This window comes from Microtus oregoni, unplaced genomic scaffold (genome assembly GCF_018167655.1).
Source record: "Microtus oregoni isolate MIOR12 unplaced genomic scaffold, Mior012 000016F_ref0000370, whole genome shotgun sequence".
NCBI classification, from domain to species: domain Eukaryota; kingdom Metazoa; phylum Chordata; class Mammalia; order Rodentia; family Cricetidae; genus Microtus; species Microtus oregoni.
Genome location: NW_024543075.1, coordinates 26631966 through 26653195, shown reverse-complemented (window position 1 = coordinate 26653195; position 21230 = coordinate 26631966). Strand labels below are relative to the sequence as shown.

At 47.1% G+C, this 21230-nt stretch overlaps 1 protein-coding gene across 2 annotated transcripts in view; it reads right to left on the bottom strand.

Annotated features, from left to right (window-relative positions):
• Positions 1–21230, bottom strand: part of Syt17 (synaptotagmin 17) — a 65547-nt gene that overhangs the window by 27797 nt on the left and 16520 nt on the right. For both annotated transcript variants that reach the window (XM_041667222.1, XM_041667223.1), the window contains exon 6: positions 338–458. In XM_041667222.1, the coding sequence (XP_041523156.1) occupies positions 338–458 (121 nt within the window). The remainder of the gene's footprint in view (positions 1–337; positions 459–21230) is intronic.

Sequence of the window (21230 nt, the reverse complement as noted above, 5' to 3'; positions counted from 1 at the left end):
ACGTGGAAAAAGCAAGTTGCGTCTCAGTGGCTTCCAAGTTCAAAGGAAAAATGGATTTCAGAAGTTATCATACTTGGTCACGTGTGTGATAGGGCTCCCACAATGAACTGTTTCATCCTAAGACATAGCTGATCACTTATTTTTTTTCTTTTTGAATGAGTATTCTATTTCTAGATGCTGTCCACCCTTATATGGACACCCTTAAGCTGTGCACCATCGAAAGCATCCAGGACACACACACACACACACACACACACACACACACACACACACACTGGGTCCCTCAAACAACAGAGAACCCCTTAGAGATGTGGAGGATGATGGGATTGTGACATACCTGAACCCTGGCTCACGTCGGTCTGCAGGAGCTGCTTGGCTCGAATGATGTCCACATTCAGCCTCCCAGCACTTGGTAGGTAGTTTAGAGACAGAAGCAGCTCCCCCAGCTCCACTTCGTTCTGCAGGAAAGAGAATCATCAGACAGTCGCTTTGTCAGTCCTCCTCCTTTGTGTCCCCTGTACGGTGGCTGTGGGTGGGTCAGTTGACAACGGGTGCTTCTTTCATGGACTTTTTTCTTTTGCACGCGTGTGTGCATGCATGGACATGGGAGAACAACACCTTTATGTGCACGTGTGTGAGTTTGCATGAAAGCAAAAAGACAGACAAACGTGGGTGTCATCCTCATGAAAGCATCCACCTCCTCTGAGACAGGATCTTATTGGTCTGGAACTTGTCAACTAGGCTAGACTGGCTGGCCAGTGAGCCCCTGGATCCTCCTGTCTCTGCCTCCCCAATGTTGAGATTACAGGCACGTGCTACCATGTCCAGAATTTTTATGGGGGTTGGACTCGGATTGTCAGGAATACAAGCGCTTCATCGACTAAGCCATGTTTTGACTTCTTTTAGTTTCTGCATCCAATTATTTTCTTGTCTATCCCAAAAAGTGTTGCCTGCTCTTAGGACATTTAACAGCAACAACAACAACTACTGTCACAACAGAAGTGACGGCCAAGGACGGTGCTAAGTGCTTCACATGGAACAGCCAGTTTAGTCTTCATGACAAATCCCAGAGGCAACAGCATTCGTTTAGTAGGTGGTGAAAATGAGGCTCAGCCCAAAGCCACATGGCTGGGAAGATGTAGTTTAGACAAGACAAATTATGGAAGGCTTTTTACATAGCAGAGAGCCACCTGAGAAAGATACCGTTCTTAACCTGTAGCTAACAACAGAGTCCACCCCTTACCACAACTGTGCTCAACACATTGCCTCTCCTGCCAAAGAACATACCCTCCCTCTATGTCAGGGCTATCTCTAGGCTATGAAAAGTTTACGCAAGTACCCACAATGGATGGCTCCATGCTGCCTAGAAAATAGGAGTCCTTATTTTCATGCCTCTACTTGAAAAAATTGTAAAAAAACGTCAGCCACTTCAGAGTAGCGAGTCATTCCCCATGTACCCACTGCCCACCTTCAGTAATTATAAACTTTTACCAAATGGTGCTTTATCTATACTTACCTCTATTCACAAAAAAAAATTAGCTAAATGTTTTAAATTAAATCCCAAGTAGGATATAATTTTTCCTGTTTAACCCCCAAAAGCATCGCTAGGTGATCACAGCACTAAAATAAGTATTCTTAGTACTGTAAGCTTCCAGGCATATTAGGAGCCAAAAACGTCCAAGGAATCTCAGTCTATACCATATCTCAGATTCAGGGTTTACCTCGTAATCAATCTAGATGTGGACATCTTCATTCAACCCCATATGTGATTCTGGAGTAACTCCTAGACATACACCTTTTTATTAATAATATTTCAGAATGTGTCTCTAAAGATGTCTCATCCATCCCCCCGACCATCCAGCTACCTACTTATGCATGCATCCTCCCACTCACCTACTTACTCATACATACATGCATGCCTGCATCCATCCAAGTCCTCTACCCCTTTCAGCAAACTGATTGCAAGTGGCAATTCTAAAACAATATTTATCACAAAAGGACTTCTATATGGCCTGGACATGGTGGTGTGTGCCTTTAATCGCAGAATGTGAGAGGCAGAGGCAGGCAGATCTCGATGAGTTTGAGGCCAAGTTGATCTACATAGGAAGTTCCAGGCCAGCCAGGACTACACACTGAAACCCTGTCTCAAACACAAAACAACAAAACCAGATTCCTAGCTGGATCAAGTTAACCCATAAACAAGAAACTACCTCACACTTAACTACAGATTTCAAACTTGTAGTCCATGGGTGTATTTTGTTTGGCTCATATCATATTCAAGCAGACAATTACTAATCATTATGTACTTTTAAAGAGAAAACTAGTTCACATTTAAAAAAATTGCTTTGCTTGAAAAACAGGAAGGTCTGCTGGTGCCGGGCCCAAGTGCCCACTTGGCAACTGATGAAGGTTCTTTGCTTGGACAGACTTTATCCTGGGCCCATCTGGGCACTTACTGTGGGAAGCCAGTTTTTACCCAAGTCCTGCTCACTTCACTTACCAAGAGCCCCTCCCTTAATTTTTCATTATATTTTATTTATGTAGTAGTTTGTGGGGGTACCCTTCCCCACTGAGCACTTTTGCTGGCCCCAAACCCTTGCTGTCAATATCTGAGTTCTCACTGTCTCAGGTTCCTCCTCTCCCACCATCCCAGTCGCCTAGCTCGTCTTCAGCAAGGCTGATTTAGACAGAGTCCCTCTTCCTTCGGAGTCACCCTCCCTCAGTAATATTCCAGGTAAGGACTGAGCCCAAGCTCTGCCCCTCTACAAAGTCTCATTGCTGTGCTCCCGATGCCGTCAGGATGATCCTGACTAAGCCTGATTGAGTGCTTTTTTTTCTTTTGGTTTTTCGAGGCAGGGTTTCTCTGTGGCATTGTTTGGAGCCTGTCCTGGAACTCGCTCTTGTAGACCAGGCTGGCCTTGAACTCACAGAAATCCGCCTGCCTCTGCCTCCCAAGTGTTGGGATTAAGAGTGTGCGCCACCACCGCCCAGCCTGATTGAGTGCTTTAAAGTGCCGTTTGGGGGCTGGAAAGACGGTTCTGTCGGTAAAGCATCTCTGCACCAGCCTGTGGATATGTGCTTAGATGCCCAGCACCCACATGAAGTCTGGGTGTGGTGGTACACAGCCACTCCAGTGCTAGGGGCTGGGGGAGTGCAGAGACAGGAGGCTCCCTGGAGCTCCCTGGCAGACAGGTCACCCTAGCTGAACTCATGAGTTCTAGGTTCAGAGAGAGGTCCTGTCTAAAAAATAAGGTAGAGAGTGAATGAAAAAAATATTTAATATTTAATATATACCCATACAAACATGTACATCTTCACAGAAACACACACACATGCATGTACATAAAACATGTACACACACATCTGCACAAATATGTACACATACAAACATGTATATCACAATCATATATATACACATGTACACATCCACACCAACATGTACACACCCACAAATATATACACACAAATATGCACACACCCATGTATACACAAATATGTATATATACAAACACGCATACCTACAAACATGTACACATGTACACATCTACACAAACGTATACACCCACAAACATGCAAACTACACATACATACATGTGTAACCATCAACATGTACACATATATACACACTTACAAAAACATGTACACAATGCACACACACAATATAAGCAGACACATGCATACAACATAAACATGCATACACCCATATACACACAGATATGCACACATATAAACATGCAGATCCACAAACATGTGTATACCTACACAAGTATGTAAATACACAAACACACAATATATACACATATAAACATTCATACCACACACACAAATACATATACATACACACATGCTTTCCCATAAACATACACACAAGCATGTACACATATACATACACACAGCATATACACACCTACAAACAAGCACATACCCACACAAACATGTACACCCACAAATGTGTACACCCACTTGTATGTATGTGCGCGCACACACACATACACACAGTCTCTGATGGAACTGGAGATGTAGTTTAGTGATAGAGCATTTGCCTAGCAAATATAAGGGTTTGACCTCAGGACTGGGAAAAAAAACTGCCATTGGGTATTTTTTTCTTAACACCCCCCCCTACCAGTTTGGTGAGCCCTGCCCTTGGCAGGTTGTGTCCCCCGGTTACCTTTGCCCTTCCAGGTTTCTCTTACCCTGGCCTGGTTGGTCAGATTATCAAGACAGGAAATCTGAACTGGGTACCCTGGGTCAGAAGAAAAGCCCAGGGCCCTTGACATAGTTGCTCGTGGCCTCCTGCTGGTCCTTAGGGGCCTGGAGGGTGCAGCATCCTTAGCATCTGACCCCACAGGTGCATCTGTCTTCCTGTCAGTAAGGCTGAGGTTCCACAGGAGCCAGGCCAAGGGAAGCCATCTAGGTCCTCATGAATTTTCCTCTTCAGGTTTAAAACCCCAAGCAACACCTCCCTCATTCCTTCTAAAACCAACAAGCTTCTCAGCTCGCGATGCCTTCTATGTGGACCGGGGGTGGTTCTGGGAGGGATTAATAGCTCAGTCAGTCAAACTGCCTAAACATGAAAGAATAAGCTTGGCGTGTTTAAAGAACAAAATGAAGGCTGGGGTGTGACATAGCCAGATTCTAGAGACATCCATGTGAGCCATGGCAAGCTGCTCGGTGGCTGTCCCCATGGGAGCCTGGCTCAGCCTTGGCCATTCTTATAGGAAGTGGGAAGGGATAGGAGGCCACTGCCTGAATCCTCAGTACCCAGGAACCTCTCAAGACCTTTCTTCAAGAGGCCTTCAGGAGACCACCTTCAAGAGGCCTGCTGATTCCCTCATCCGGGCCACCAACTGGACCTTCCGAGGCAGCTTCCTGGACTCATCCCCTTTCTGGTGGTTTCTTGTCTTAAATAAAGCAAAGCTCTTTTATCCTCTTGCTTGTGTAGGCTCTAAGCTTACTGTTCCCTCTTCTTCCCAGGTTCACCCCCACACCAATACCACAGCATCCACTCCTGTCCTTCTGGGGAAGTATGCGCATCGATCCAGCTGCTCTGCTGCTTGCTCATCACAGGAGTGATCAGTGTGCCGCCTGGGGGGCAGTTAGCGAGAACTAAAGAGCAGGCCAACTGAACAGCAGGCTTGATGACTCATTTAACAAGCTTCATTCAATAGTTCCTGGATCCTCCGCCCAGGGGGTGTCATGGTCGTGACCATCACAGCAAGCTGTCAGTAAGACAGCGGCACAGGCCAGGCCCTGTCCCATGCGTGGCTGTAATTCTGTCCTTCCAGCAACTCCAGAGGCCCCAGCGTTTTAAATGAAAGAATCCATTGGAACCATGCAGTTCAGGTTAGGGATGACAGGCAGGGTACAAGCTCAGCTCCTGGCTTTAATCTCGCATGATTTTCTTGACAGTTAAGGGGCAATAATAGACATTCATCAAGCCAAACATAGTCTACTGGGGGATGATAGGTGAAAAACATGTCACAGCCCCAGGGACTGCATGTCTACCTACATGGCTACCGTCAAGATGAATAAATGGATCTACAGAGCAGAAAACACGAGGTGAGGCAGCTCAGAAGCCACAAGGCAGAAGGACAGAACTAACTTCTGCAAGTTGTCTGCTACACAGATGAACTTGGAAAACATGCTTGACACAAAAAAATCATGTGCTTTATGATCCCGTGAACATACAGAACATCCAAACTGTGGTGGTTAACTTTGATGGTCCACTTGAGGGAGTTTAAAGTCGCCTATGAGATACAGTTCTAGGTGTGTCTGTGGGGATGTTTACCTGAGTAGGGAAGACCCACCCTGAATACGGGGTGTACCATTCCATGGGCTGGGGTCCCAGACTGAATAAACAGAAAAAGGATGCAGCAAGCTGAGGACCAAAATTCATTGTGTACCTCCCTGAATACAGATGCAATGTGACCGGCTGCCTCTCTCCCCCGCCATCACGCCTTTCCTCCATGATGGTCTGAGAGCTCAAGCGATGAGCCTAACAACCCTTCCTTCCTTCCTTAGGCAGCTCTTTGCAGGAATCTGGGTACAGAGAGCACAGGGACGCTTTCCAGGCTCTGAAAAAGCAGGAATGCAGGGCGACCTTGTCAGGGATACAAAGCCTTGTCTGAGTGATGGAATGTTCTGGAATTAGGTAGAAATTATGGTTGTACTCCACTGAGAGTACCAATGCCAGTAACTGTAGACTTTAAAATGGCCACATTTATATGATGTGATCTTAACTTCCATTTAAATGGGCATCATAAGGCCTGTGGCACACTAGAGAGCTTGAAGTTTGATCCACACTCAACTCAGCAGGATGTGGCCACCAAAGCTTCCTGGAGAAGGATGAACTGGGGACAGGTCTTAAAATGGAGGTAGGATTTTGTTTAGCTTATCCTGTTGTAGAAAAACATTTCAGAATTTTTCTTTATCATTAATTTCCACAGGGCAGGGAACCCTGACTGCTCTTCGGGCTGATGAGGGAGGGAGTGGTGGGGAGGAGGCAGAAATCTTTAATAGATAAATTTTAAAAAAAAGCAAAAAAAAAAAAAAAGAAAGAAAAACATTTCAGGGAAGTTGCCTCCCAAACACAGATAGATAGAACCCGGGGGTCCTTTGCTTGAGTTCCATTGCCCTTTCATGCTCAGGTCTTGAATTCTTGAGATTCGTAACACAAAGTTCCAAATAACTTGTTACTAATAATAAAGTAGCAGAGACAGTCAGTAGCTTAGATTTTAAAAAATAAATTAAGACCTTCCTTTATAAATAACCTCACCCCAGGCGATTTCAAGTTGTTATTGTTGGGTTGGTCAGCGGGAAAGATAAGGATGTCTTCCCACGCAGGCAGAACAGGTGTGTGCTGTGGACCCCTGCAGAAGCAGGTGGGACCCATCTCTATTTCAAACAAGAAAGATGCGTATCTTAGGGGCAAGAGTATGATACGTCACAAATAACTCCAAAGGAAGTGTTGAGACATTAGAAAGCTGGGGCCTGGGGGAGATGGGGAGATGGTTTGCTGCCCAGGCATAAGGACTTGAGTTCAAATCCTCAGCATTTGTGTAATAAAAAGATAGATATGGCCACATACCTGCCTGTGACTCCAGTGCTGTGTGTGGGGTTAATGGGGAGAGAAAGGAGGGCTGGGACTTGGTGGTCACCAGCCCAGCTTCAGGTTCGGTGAGAGACCCTGTCTCAAGGGAAGGAGGCCAAGAGCGATGAAACAGGACACCGGATGCCTCGCTCCATGTGCATGTGTCCACACAGACATGTGCATACACATACTCCATACACGCTCATACATGCAGAGAGAAAGACACAGGCAGACACAGATAGACACACATGCACGCACACACACAATGGACAAAGGAAAACTTAAGGCCACGGCTGGTGCAGGGGTCCTGCAGTTTCCAGGGAATCTCAAATGTCACCTTCTCATCTAAGCTTTCCCATCGAATTAAAGTCAGCCTGGTCCCTCTATCGCGCAGCCTTGTTTTATAGCCTGTGTGGCACTCTGTCCTTAGCAGATGTCTTTGTGTTCCCCATAAAGGCCAGCACAACGCCACCTGTTCACTCCTATACAGAACAGAAGTGTCCAATCTTTTGAAACAATGCCATTTCCAAATGAGTCAGGCCACATTCATAGCTACCCTGGGACACACATGGCACGCTAAGGGTAGTCTCTAACTTACAATGATTCAACTTGGAATTTCTTCCACGTCTTCTTTGAATTGAGAATTTTGGTCATCGCCTGAGCTGGGGCTATGTGAGCTTTCTCTCTTGCAATGTTGTGTGAACAGTGAATACAGCTTCCACCAGCCACAAAAGGACACAGGTGTGCTGTGCTACTAAACTGTGACGTTTGGAAGGTTAGGTGGCATTTCTGTCATTCTAACTAAATGCCTGAGACAATCAACTTACGAAGAGAAAAGGTTTATGGGGGTTTCAACCCACCATAGGCTGACCCTTTGCTCCGGGCCTGTGATGAGGCAGCATAGCAGAGTGGCAGCTCATAGTGGAACAAAACCACTTACATGGCAGCTGGTGGAACAGAGATATATTGGGGAATTGCCGTGTGTTGTTCAAACTCACTGAGAAGCTTGCTCTGGAAGCTGGCACCTTCTCCCCTCTGTTTCAGATCAAACCATGTTGGTCTTAAGTGTCCTCCAAAGATCCCTGTCTTGGGGCACTCTGCCCCCTAAATCTTTAAGATGGAGGAAAGAGAACAGCAACCAGTATGGGGGCTGAAAACACTGTGCCTTTGAGAGCAGTGAAATATAAACCATCCCCAACAGAGGTCACTATTCATCCCAGAGCACAAAAATGTCTGCGGTGGGAATGGGAGCCAGAAGCAGGACCACAGAGGGGCTGTGTTGGGAGCTTGTGGGCCTTGATGGTGTGTCCCTGTTTGTTCTCTCAGACCTCCATCAGATGACATAAGCACTGACTAGATGGCCTGCTATTGACCTATAGCTTCTGCCTGCCTGCTACTTGCTGCTCTTATGCTTCCGACGTGCTTAATAAACACACTCATTTGAAACCCCAAGCACAGCGACCATAGATCTGCCATAGGTCCTTCTCTGGACCACACAGAACAGCTGGAATGCAAAAGAGAGGAGGAGAAAAGGTCCAGGGTCTCTTCGATGGCAGATCTCCACTAACCTAGTGGCCTAAAGTCATCCTACTATGTCCCATCTTAAAGGCCCTAACACCTCCCAGTAGCACCCCACTAAGGATCACACCTACACCACAGCAGGAGTCAATGACCGTGCAGCCTGCAGCAGGCAGGTGAAATGGGTTTTCAGCTTCCGATATTTCTAATTCCTGGTGGATCTGTGGGAATGTGACTGCACTGTAAGCTAAGCAATACTCATGGCACCAGACACCACTCCAGTCTGGGGGATCCCGAGAACAAGCTACGCAGGCCCCCCAGATGGAGGTCAGACCACTGTCACATCTCAGATCCAGAGAGGGCACGACACTGTTGCCACCTGTTCTTCCCAGCCTTAGGAGCTGGAAGCTGAGATGGAGGAGGAACTGAGTGAGGGAATCATTTCTCTCTTTTCCCTTTTAGGGGAGATGTCACAAATAAACAAGCCTCATTTCCTTTTTTATAAAAGCCCGATGAGCTTAATTGAGTAGTGCCACGTGGGGTGGGCTAGGGAGACCCAAAATAGACCGTCTGTAAATTACTCAAGCAAATCCAGAGCCCCCTCTGCCAGCTCCCTGGCAGCCCTGCTTGTGCAAATGCTGTAGCTCTCTACCCAGGCCGAAAGGAAAAAAAAGAAAAAAGAAAACGCAAATCCTCTCCTGCAGCCTTTGAATACAGTCAAGCTCTAATCAATAAAAAGAAAATCAAAGAAAAGCATCTGGGACAAAGGACATTTTCCGGGGAAACAAGAGGCGGGCTCTCTCCTCACAGGCTGTCTTTGAAGTGCTTCTAAATGCTCCTTCTGCTCATGCTCATCTTGCTAGGGCTTCACAAGTGTGCACACACTTTTAATGGGGCCCCGAACACAGCTGCTCTGCAGGCCCCCTCGGCTTTTATTCTGACCGCCCCGGAGAAATCTTTGTTTCCTAATTTACTGTAAAAAGCAACCTTTCTAAAGAAAATGATTTCTAAAAAAGCAAAATCCATTTTACATAAAAATACATTTTTGTAATTATAAGATACATTTAAAAAAAAAAACAGCATTTTACACACTTCATCAGTGTGCCCTTTACTCCTCCCGCCTCCGTCAACACACCTGCATGTATTTACACAGTCACCCTGAGGACACAAGCCGATTCCGAAATTTTCTTGTAGTAAACTTTAAACACATAGTTTCCATGTAATAACCTAGCTGTACATCAGCCTTAATCTAACAGTGTATTCTGATGATACCTAGGTTGTATGTGGTATGTGTTCATTCACATGTGTATACAGAGCGCGTGCATGCCTGTGCCCGTGCCCGTGCGTGCGTGCGTGCGTGTGTGTGTGTGTGCGCGCGCGCGTGCGTGTGTGTAGGCCAGAGGATGACAAAGGGAGTCTTCCTCTGTCCTTCTTCACATTATTCATTGAGAGATGATCTCTTGATAAAACCCACAGCTCACAGGTACAGCTGATCTTGCTAGCTGGCTTGCCCTGGGGATCCACTGTCTCGAGTCAGTGCAATGTAGTTATAGGTGCACTGCCGTGCCCACTGGGCATTAACATGGGTCCTAGGGATCTAATCATGCTTGTGTGGTGATAAATGTTCCCAGGCCCCCGGCCCCATCCAGTTATTTGTAATGACCTCAATGGAATAGTTAGGATTTATTTTTTAATAAAAAATATTTTAATAAAAATTATCCTACCCATAAAAACCTGAGGTAGGATAGTTGGCTCAAGAAACAGTACGGTAGTTTTTGACATTTACTATGAACTGGAGGATTGACTGCCAAAAGGGGTAAGCTAACTTTCTGGCCACCAGCGTACAAGATGTGAATCTATGTGTCCAGCAGATACTAGAGAAGGGTGTTAATGCTTTAACAAATGGTTGCAAGATCATGGCAACTTCTAACATGACTGTCGCATTTCTCCAATTGACTATTGTCATGACTTGGATCTGAAATACCCCCTACAGGCTTGTGTGTCTGAATACTGGTCCAGCTTTCAGGGCTGTTTGGAAAGACGATGGAATCTTTGGGACAAGGGGATTAGCTGGTGGAAGCAGTTCACTGGGGTAGGCCTTGAAGGTTTTATCTGCTTCTGGTGCCAGGGTAAGGAGTGATGTGACCAGCCGCAAGCACTGGCCACCATGGACCAAGATGTTCCAGCCACCACACTGTCCCTGCCGTGATAGTCTACACATCTGAACTGTGAGCCAAAAGAAACCTTCTAAGTTTCGTGTTTTGTCACAGCGACAAGGAAATTAGCGGACAGAACTATCTAGTCATGTGTCAGTTTAATGTGCACTGGTCCCCTCTATCACACATGTCGGGGGATACGGTCCAACTTTCAGTGGGTACCCGAAAGCACAGGTAACAGTGAAGCCAATACCTGCCACAATTTCTCTATACATGCTTACCTCAGGAAAGCTAAACTTACAAGTTAGGCACAGTAAGAAACCAACACTATAATTTTCCACGTATAGACTTAGACCGTGTTTGGCCTTGGTAAGTGAAACTACAGAAAGCAAACCCATGCACGGGAGAGGAATCCCCTCTTTCCTCTGTTCAGAACCACTGGCTTCTGACTTTCTATTAAGGCCAACGTCTTCTCCACGCCCACAATGCGGGTGATGACACAATGGGCTGGATTTTTCTGCCACTGTCAAGCTTGTCATCATTCTTGCCCAGTGAGGTATTAGTAACTTTATACCTGGCCAAAGCAATTTCAGAGGTTTATTTCAGCTTACAGTTCCAAGGGGACACAGTCTGCCAGCAGGGAAGGCAAGGCAGCAGGAACATGAAGCTGATGATCTCATTGTAACACCTAAGAAATGGAGTAACGCCAGGGGCGGGGCTCCAACTGGGGAAATGGGACAGAGCTCAGCACAGAAGGAGAAGGGTGGACAAGTCACGCTGAAGTTGCTTAATAAAAACTCATGGAATCACATTATTTTATATTTACCTAAAATGGCACACAATGCATGTTAGTATGTATGTATGGACAAACATATACATTAAGGCACACATACATATGATATATCACATATATCTTACATAAATATGTTTAAAGTATATATTTTATATATGTGCATTAAGTATATTCATATATATGTATATATATTTATGGAAGTTAAGACATTTGAGCTGACAAAGTTCCCCGTAAGAACCACAGTCTAACAAAATCCCTAGTATGACACAAACAGGGTACAACCTTTCAAAGGTTGCTCACGGTAATCCAAGTGACCCCCCCCCCAAAAAAAAAACCAGAGATTTTCAATGTAGCCCTTGGTTGCCTCTCAGGGGTTGAAGGTCAGCCCCTACAGCTGAAGACACCACACACTTACGACATAGGGCTCTGATGACTGGAGCTCGATCAGACCTGAAAGACTTTTCCTGCAGCCTAGCTTCCAAGGTTCCAGAAAACACTACCCAAGCTGCCAAGGGAGGGAGGCAATGAAACAGTCCTACCCGCTGCAGCATCTATGAACCTCCACAAGTGCTAGAGTGGAAAGATATGAATAAAGGCACAGAGAGTGGCACTCCCACGTCAGTGGGCACCAACAGCTGTCTAACTGGACCCAATGCCCACTCAACAGGAGGGAAATCATCCCAGGTACTGGAATCCTAGCCAGCTTTCTGGGGCGAGTGAGGAAACAGGCCATAGAAAAGAGTCTGCTCTTGAAATTTGGCTAGACCAACATAATTCCTTACTGCGTTCTAAATCTTAGACCCACCCACAGAAAATATAGGTATAGTCTGCCTCTAGGCAGACAGTGTAGGTATCGGTCTGCTGGCAGATGGAGGCCTCCATAGAAAACCACAACTGGACACAAGGCAGAGATGAACACATCATGGAAGCCCACACCAGGGGTTTCATCTACACCACCACAGCTCCTGCATCTGTGGCTCAGGAAACACTGAGCAAGGCGAGGTGGGACGATTGTAGGAGACATAATATCAGGAAGTCTGCTGTGAGACAGTCTCTCCTCAAAACGGCAGCATAAACAGGACCTGAACAATCGCAATATCAATGGGCTCGTTAATGTGGGAGGGGGTAATTTCATCCCACCCTAGACAAAGGACTATTGATTGCTGAGAGAAGGAGAATTAGCCTCTCCCAGGGATGAGGCCCCTTAATGATTGTCCAATTCGGAGCTATCAGCCTGGAAGTCATACACACACCACCAACAAAAATGGAAATCAGCATATCATGTGTGTATGTGTGTGTGCACATGCACACATGTGAATGTGTACATGCATGCACATACATGTATCTATTTACATGCATGTGAGCAATATAACCAAAGAAAAAGAGACTACCAACTTGAGAGGGGTGCATGGGAGCCATTTGAGGGAGGACATCTGAGGGAGTGGGAATGGATGGAGAAAAGACAGAAGTGAGGGCCTACTTGCAGTGATGTGTTTCTTCCAGCAAGGTCTCTCCTCCTAGAAGTTCCACAACTTTCCCAAGCAGCACCACTAGCTGAGGACCAAGTTTTCCCCCAGTGATCATACTGGGGACATTACATACTCAAAACATAGCAGATGAGTGACTGATCAAGGAATTTAGTTTGCATTTTCCTGACTGCTGAAGAGAGTATTTGTTCAAGGTTATCAGCTGTTTATACACCGATGTCTGTGAAAATCCTGCCTGATTCATTTTGCTAATTTTTTTCATTTTAGGTGTTATTCTTTTCTTACTAACAAAAAGACCTTCAATATCACAGATATTAATCATTCAACAATTACATGTTGCTGGGGTTATGTTCCCTCCCAAACATATTTGCCGTGTTCAATTTCAACTCCAAAGCGTGTTAGAAAGACCTTATTTTTAGACAGTTGTAACAGGTAGTTAGTCAAGACAGAGCTACTCTGGAGAAGAGGGACCCTGATCCAACATGGCTGATGTCTCCATAAAGGAGAAACAGATTTGAACACAGAGACAACACACGCAGATGGTGGAAGTCGCCTGTAAGACAAAGGATGGACAGACCTTTCCTGTGTGCCTTCCTGGGGCACATGGCTCAAGCAGTACCTTCCAGAATTATGGGAACTAGCCTCTCCTGTTTGAGCCACCAGAGTGTGGTTCTTAGTTATATCAGCGCTGGCAAACCAACATGTTTGCACAAACCTATTCCAGCTCACCTTCGGTGTCCATTATCCGAGCTTCTGGTCAGTAACTACCAATCTGACATGGTAAATGGACTCATCTTCTCCCTTTATGGATTGTAATTTATTTTTAGCCACTTAAAAAGATGCTTAGCTGTGACTAAACTATAAAGATATTCTTTATTTCCTTCTAAGATGGACTTCCAAATGCAAGATCTTGACTATGTGGGCTTCTTTTGGAGAACAATACAAACAAGGTAAGGATCCATTTTCTCTTTCTTTTCTTTCCTCCTCCTCCTCCTCCTCCTCCTCCTCCTCCTCCTCCTCCTCCTCCTGCTTCTTCCCCCCGCCCCCCTCTCTCCTCTCTCAAGATAAGTTTTCATCCAGGCTCGCCTCAAACTCAACAGGCAGCTGAGGATGGCCTTGAACTTCTTATCTCCCTTCTTGCCTCTATCATGTCCAGTTACGCAGTGCCCAGTGCCGGGGACAGAACCCAAGGCTTCATTCATGCTAGGCCACACTTTACCAATGGTTTACCAATGGAGCCACAACTCAGAGCCTTCTCAGGGTTGTGAGTTCATTCAGAGCAGAGCCTCCACCTTCTCAGTGATTCCAGCATACAGCAGAGCTGCAGTAAATGTTGCCCAGTACAATAAATGCTTACTTATATCTTTGTGTGTGTCACCCAGTCTTCCAAGAAAGCTTGGAGGGCAGGTCTGTATTCTGGTGTCTGAGAGTTTCTGTCTTAGACCACATGGCTGTTCAGAGACAGCCAACCCCCTTCCACTCCACTTCGTCACAAGAGAGTAAGTTTCATTCTGTACCAACCAGGCAGCCAGTAAGTGTCTTATTGCAAGCACTCCGCCCCTACCTGTAACTAGGCTAGGCTTACCCCCTGGTCTCTGTCTACCCAGTGATCTCAGTGAAGAACCAATAGGGACAGCTCTGTTAGACTATGCATAGCTGTACCAAACACTGAATATACCCAACTGAAGGAAAGGAAGATTTACTTCAGCTCACGGTTTCAGAGGTTTCTGCTCACCTCATGGCAGACAGGAAGCTGAGTGAAAGAGTGCAGGAATGCAGGAATGGGAAGATAGGGCCCTTGAGGACATGCCCCAGTGATGTGCGTGCCCTCCATCCCCTCCACTCAAGCCAGGATGGCCTCAGGGACCTTTCAGGGAATTGACTGAAAGATGCAAAGGGAGAGGCTGGATCAGGAGCCTTAACCTTTTAAACCATTTCCCTCTTCCGTTCTTGCACAGAAAGCCTCTTTCTGCCCTGCATTGCACAGCCACTCAGAGAAACGACCACCTGTCAGGCCCACAGAAATGCATAGGAGGTGCTCGTAGTGGTTTGAATGAGACTGGACCCCATGTGCTCCTATGTTGGAGTGCTTGGCTCCCAGCTGGTGAAACCGTTGAGGAAGGAAGAGGAGGTGTGGATTTACTGGAAGAGGTGTGTCACTGGGGGTAGGTTTTGAGGTTCCAATAGCCTATACCATTCCAGTTAGCTCTCTCTGCCTAACGGTTGTGGATCAGATGCAAACTCCCAACTACGGCTCAGCACCACGCCTCCCTGCTTCCTGCTGTGATGGCCACGGACTCGGCCTCTGAAGCTGTAGCAAGCCCCCAATTAAATGCTTTCTTTTATGAGCTGCCTTGGTCCCTCTTCAACATAACAGTGAGTAACTAGGATACTGTTCAATAATTATCCATTGTCTCAGTGACCTGGAGATACAGCAGTGACAAAGACTGGCAGGGTCCTGTGATGGTCTTTCTAGTATATAAGCAACTCACATAACCGATGCACTAATTATGCAATACTTAACTAACACGGTAGCTCGTGCTAGAGAGAGTAAGACATGCCATGGGAACTCACCTTCCCAAGCCTTTCCCGCCCAAATGATGCTGAGCTGAGAAAGGAGGAGAAACAGGAGTTCAGGGATTTCCATAGTTTACACGAGAAAGTTCTCTGAAGGTCATGTATCAAAGGCTTGGTCCCCAACGTGGTGTTATTCAGACTAGAGCTTTCAGAGCTGTGGCCTATTTGGAGGCCTTTGGATGCCTTGGGGGTTTGTCCTTGAGGGAGAATGCAGAACATTGGCCTCTCTCATTTTGTTCCCCAGCCACTTTGGGAGCAGTTTTCCCCTTCAGGGGTACCCAGTGTGAGGTGCCATCTCAGGCCCAAAGCAGTGTCACTTCAAGTCACTGGATTAGACCAGATCACTTAGGGACCCCAACTCTGAACCACTGCAAATCACAGGGGTGCTACCCTATCAACTTCAGCATCCTGCATCCTAGATCAAATTAGTCATCATCATCACAGCTGCCTCTTCACCCACATCCTCTGTCTCCCTGCCCAGCACCCAGCTCAGCAAACCTCTCTCAGGCAAACTTGGTGACATTCTAGACACCCCTCCTTTTAGGTCATTCCCAACTCCCCAAACCCACTAACAGTGAGTTGGAGCCCTCACACCAACCTCGTATGTCTAAGTCACCAGCCCCTTGGCTCCTCTCACTGAGGGGTACTGTTCAGGTCTGAATAAGAACCGATCCCGAGGTCCACAGGCTGCAAGCCAAGTCCCCAGCTAGTGGTGCTACTTTCGGAGGTCGCAGACATTTAGGGCAGGGGAGGTGGGTCTCTGTGAGTGTGTCCTTGGAGAGTGTGTGTTGTGGCTTTCCTTCCTCTCTCTCTCTAGTTCCTGCCCACCAAGAAGAGAAGACCCACACACACTCCTGCACCATGTTTCCCTATCGCAGTGAACAGACACTGGCTGGAGCCCCCGCCACACACTCTGCCACCATGATGTGCTCAGCTGCAGTGAACAGGACCAAGCAAACATGGTCTGGGGCCTCTGAACTGAAAGCTAAGATAAATCTTCCTGGTTAAAGCTGCTTCTGCCACAAAACATCAACAGCAATCCACAAAGACAACAAAAAACAAAAGACTCACTTTGTCAAAATGATGAGAAAAGTGACTAATATAGTTAGCTACCTTGTCCCTATTGTTAGTGTATATCTCAAGATCAATAGATATCAACCACAGGACTGTGTCCCAGGGAGGTTTCATGAGGCCTAGAGGCAGTGGGTTTTTTTTGTTTTGTTTTGTTTTGTTTTGTTTTTGGTTGTTTTGGTTTGGTTTTGATAACCAGGGAAGGGCCAGAGACTGGCTTCCCACAGAGAGAGGCCAGTGTCAATGGACAGGATAGTCTAGCCTGGGAAACCAAGCGCACCATGGTGCAAACCTTGCTCTCCCTCTATCTCATGTTCTGCCCCAGGAGCAAGTAAAAAGGTAAACCAGCCCGGAGACTCCCAGCGTGACATCTTTTAATGACTTCCATCTCTCTAAAGTTGAAATCCACAGCTTAGTCTCTGAGGCCCTTTCCCCTCTGATTTCTGCTGCCTTTAATCTCCTGTTCCATCACAAGAGCAAATCACATGCCGGGCAAGCCAACTATTCCGGAAAATCCACAGCGAGGTGGTGTTCACTCATCACATGTTCTTAGCCTGTTAGGCAGAAAGCTGGTGGCTGCTGCAGAGAATGTGTGGAACCAGGCTCCGGTGCAGCCCTGGGCAAGGGGTTGTGAACAGGCCTCTCAGAAGGCCACTCCAGGAAAATGCCGGCGTGGGGAGCAGGTTGGGACTCTGAGTTCTGTCACTTTCAGTCTGGACCTCAAGCCCCCAGTCTCACCTCCATCCCCAAGACTCACTTGGCTGTGACACATTAGAAACCTGCTGCCTTCAGTGCACAACTGAGCCACCGTCACAGCGGGCAATGTACCCTGGGAACGGCACAGATGTGTTCCCATCCAGTCTCAGGGGACCTTTTGGGTGAGAAAGGTGATGAGGAAAGTCATGGTCATGATTGTAGGTTTCAGGTTCAAGTCTAACATCACCCAGTAATTGGGTGGCAGAGCCCAAATGTAAATAAGAAATTCACATTTGGTGTCTGGACCTAGGCCTTGGCACAGAGCTTCTAGGATATTTGGAACTCTTTCAGCAGGGAGAGTATCTTTTGTATACCAACGAGGTTCTCTGATCACTGGGGACCTTCAGGTAACTTAAGGGTGGGACTGGCTACCAGAAAGACCATGAGGAGAGAGCTGGCGGCTTTACCCCCCTCTGACCTCGAGGAAGGGTGGCTGAGCGGAGGCTTAGCTCAGCCACCAGCTGACAATAGTTCAATTCATCACACTTGTACCATGGCACCACCACTAAAACTCACAAGCGTCAGGGTTTAGAAAACTTTTAAGCTTGGTGACTGCAGCCTGGTTTAGTAGTGTGTGCCTGCAGAGGGGTGGAGACGTCACCCGTGCCTCCCTCAGGCCTTTCATGAGACATCCCCTCTGCTCTGGCTCCCAGGTCAGATTCTTCACAACAAACTCCCCTAGTCAAGACGCTCTCCATCCTGGTGCCAAGCCACAGACTGAATCTTGCAAAAATGTGGGCTAAAACAAGAAAGGGGCTTTACCTGGCTCTGTAAGCCTTTCTACAAATGACTAAACTTGAGCATTGGGTCCTGGGACTTTTGCTTTAGCAGTCTGGTCAGCCAGAGTGGTAAGCCGGGACATATGACTGCATGCACTAACTTAGGGAGGGCAGAGTCTGAACCGGATCAAAATAGAGGACAACTGGTGTTCAGAGAAACGGAGACGTGGTTGTTTGAGGGCAAACGTCCACATTCGGTGGCAGCATTGTGAGTCAAGCAGCTCACAGCGAATGCTCCTGAGGAGATTGAAATAGAGGCTGAGTGACGCCTCTAGTAGGCGGCAGAGTTAGGACTTGAACCCAGGCCTGTGTGAGTGTAGGGCCCATGCTCTTCCCCACCACTAGACCGTATCATCGGGAGGTGTAAAGAAGATTAGCCTAGTAGCAAGACATGCATGGGAGTCAGGCAACCTAACTGTAGTCTCCGTTCTGCCATGAAAATCTATGTGGCCTTAGACTGGTCACTCGACCTTCCTGTGATGCAGTCTTCTCGCTTACACGATAGGCAGGTCCATCCACTTTGTTCCTGGCTCCTCCTTTATTACATGCTAGACTAGGGGTCAAAGCTCATGCTGGGGTCAGTGAGGTGACTCAGCAGGGGTCCTGGTTGGGGTTTTGTCAACTTTGGACACAAGTTAGAGTTGTGTCAAGAGTAACTCAGTTGAGTAACTCAAGGATGAGTAACCTTGGTTGATATGTCTCCATCAGATTGCCCGAAGGCAGGTCTGTGGGGCATTTTCTTGATTGCCAATTGATTGAGGAAGGCCCAGCCCACTGTGGATGGTGCTATGCTTGGGCAGAAGGTCCTGAGTTGTATAAGAAAGCAGGCTGTGGAAGTTGGGGGCGCACGCCTTTAACCCCAGCACTCAGGAGGCAGAGACAGGTGGATCTCTGTGAGTCTGAGGCCAGTCTGGTCTACAGAGTGAGTTCCAGAACAGCCAAAGATACAGAGAAACCCTGTCTCTAAAAACAAAAAACTGAAATAATAAAAATAAAAAAGGGCAGGCTGGACAATCCATAGTAAGCAACACTCCTCCATGACTTCTACTTCCGTGCCTGCCTCCAGGTTCCTGCCTTGGCCCCTCTCCATGGACTGCATCCTATGTATAAGCCAAATAAACCCTTTCTTGCCCAAGTAAGCTTTGGTCATGGCGTTTGTCACAACAACAGAAGGCAAACTAGAACCACAGGTAAAGGTGCTTGCTGAGGAGGCTCAGGGTTCCAGTTTGTATCCTGGACCCCACACAGCTCCCACAAGTCATCCTCTGACCTCCACAAGCACGCCATAGTATATACACACTAAGTAAATAAAGAATGTAATTAGAAAATTTAATAAGCTCTCAAGTGTGAAATTGATTTTTACCGAGGGAGGAGGGGCACACGGAAACTTCTAGTTCCCGTTGCTCTGTCGAGCTCTGAATTGGTCCCCAGAAACATTATGGGGCTGCCTATCAGAAGCCGAGCCCGAAACGGTTTTAACACACACAGGGGCCAGGGTTCTAAAGGTCACAGCTGACAGCAACTCAGGGCAAGTTGAAAACATTGCCATTTGCCTGGTTGAGGGCTGGACGGTGACAGTAGCAGTTGGTGAGGAATCTCAAAATACAGAAGGCAGTTAGGAGTCTCTGTTTACCAGGCTGTTTTTAGCCATCCAGAAGGCAGGCTGGGGGCGTCTGTAACTCCAGGCAGTTTCCAGTACTGGGTCCAATCAGCACAGAGCACCAAGCATCTCCAATTATTTTTGCCTTGAGAACAAGCCCTGGTGACACCACTCTATCTGCTGCCATCACAGTGGACATATGTCACCAGACATTTGCCCGGATCTATAGGATGTGCGCGTAAACAGCATACCCCAAACTGCAATAATGATGTGTTAACGTGGGTTTGTCTCTGGTACCAAACACACAGCTGTGGCGAGGGATGCCGGTAATGGGGAGACTGCGTGGGTGGGGGTGAAGAGGAATGATAGGAAACCTATAAATCTCCCTCTTGATTTTCCTGTGAGCCCCAAACAGTCCTCTGTGTAAGTGTGTGTGGTATGGAGTCGTATATGTGTATGTGTTCCTCTGTGTGTGCATGCATGCATTGTGTGCATGTGGGGGTAGAGGGGGTCAAATGTCAACATCCAGTATCTTCCTCAATAATCCTCTACCTTATTTTTGGAGGCAAGGGCTCACTGAACCTAGAACTCACCAATCCAGCTGGACTGGCTGTCTAGCAAGCTCCAGGGATCCTCCTGTCCCTGCCCTGCAACATCCCTGCCAGCATCACAGATACCTGCCTTAAACCTGGGTTTTTAAAAGCACTGAATGCAGCTCCTGATGCTTGCACAAGAAGCACATTATTAGCTGAGCTACCTCCCAAGCCACCCCTCAAAATTAAAGATAACTGTGGCAGACATGACGATGCATGCCTGTAATCCTAGCACTCAGAAGGCCGAAGCGGGCAGACTGTGAGAAGGCATGCTTGAGGAAGAACGGCTAAGAGTAAAGCCCTCTGCATCTGGGTTCAAATTCTTTGAACGCCGAGTGTTGCTAACTATTGTAGAAGGCACAAGAAGTACCCAACCTGATGGCATTGCAAGAGGGAAGAGCTGCCCAGGGGAAGGGTCTTTGTGTGAAGCTGGGATGGCAACAGTCTAGGTGCCTTGCCTGCTCTCTTCTTCTCTTCCCTGCTTCAGCATGAAAGCCTGTGTCCAGATGCCACCTCCCACCATGGGTGTCAGAGGCTTCTTGCCTGCTATGACCACAGGACAAAATTGCCAGGGAATTAAGCTCCCAGGTCCCAGTTGCCTTCACTCAAAAGTTCTGGGGATGAACAACACTGGGCTCCTTTGTGTGCCTTGCAGGTTTAAGAACTGGACAACGCCTGCTGTGTTCACCTCCTGTCCATCACATACCCTTCCAGACTTTCCAAATCCCTCCTGGTGTTCCCTGATATAGGACCAGCCTTGTCTCAAGACCTTCTTCATGGGGAATTCATATGAAGAAAGGGGTAGACCTT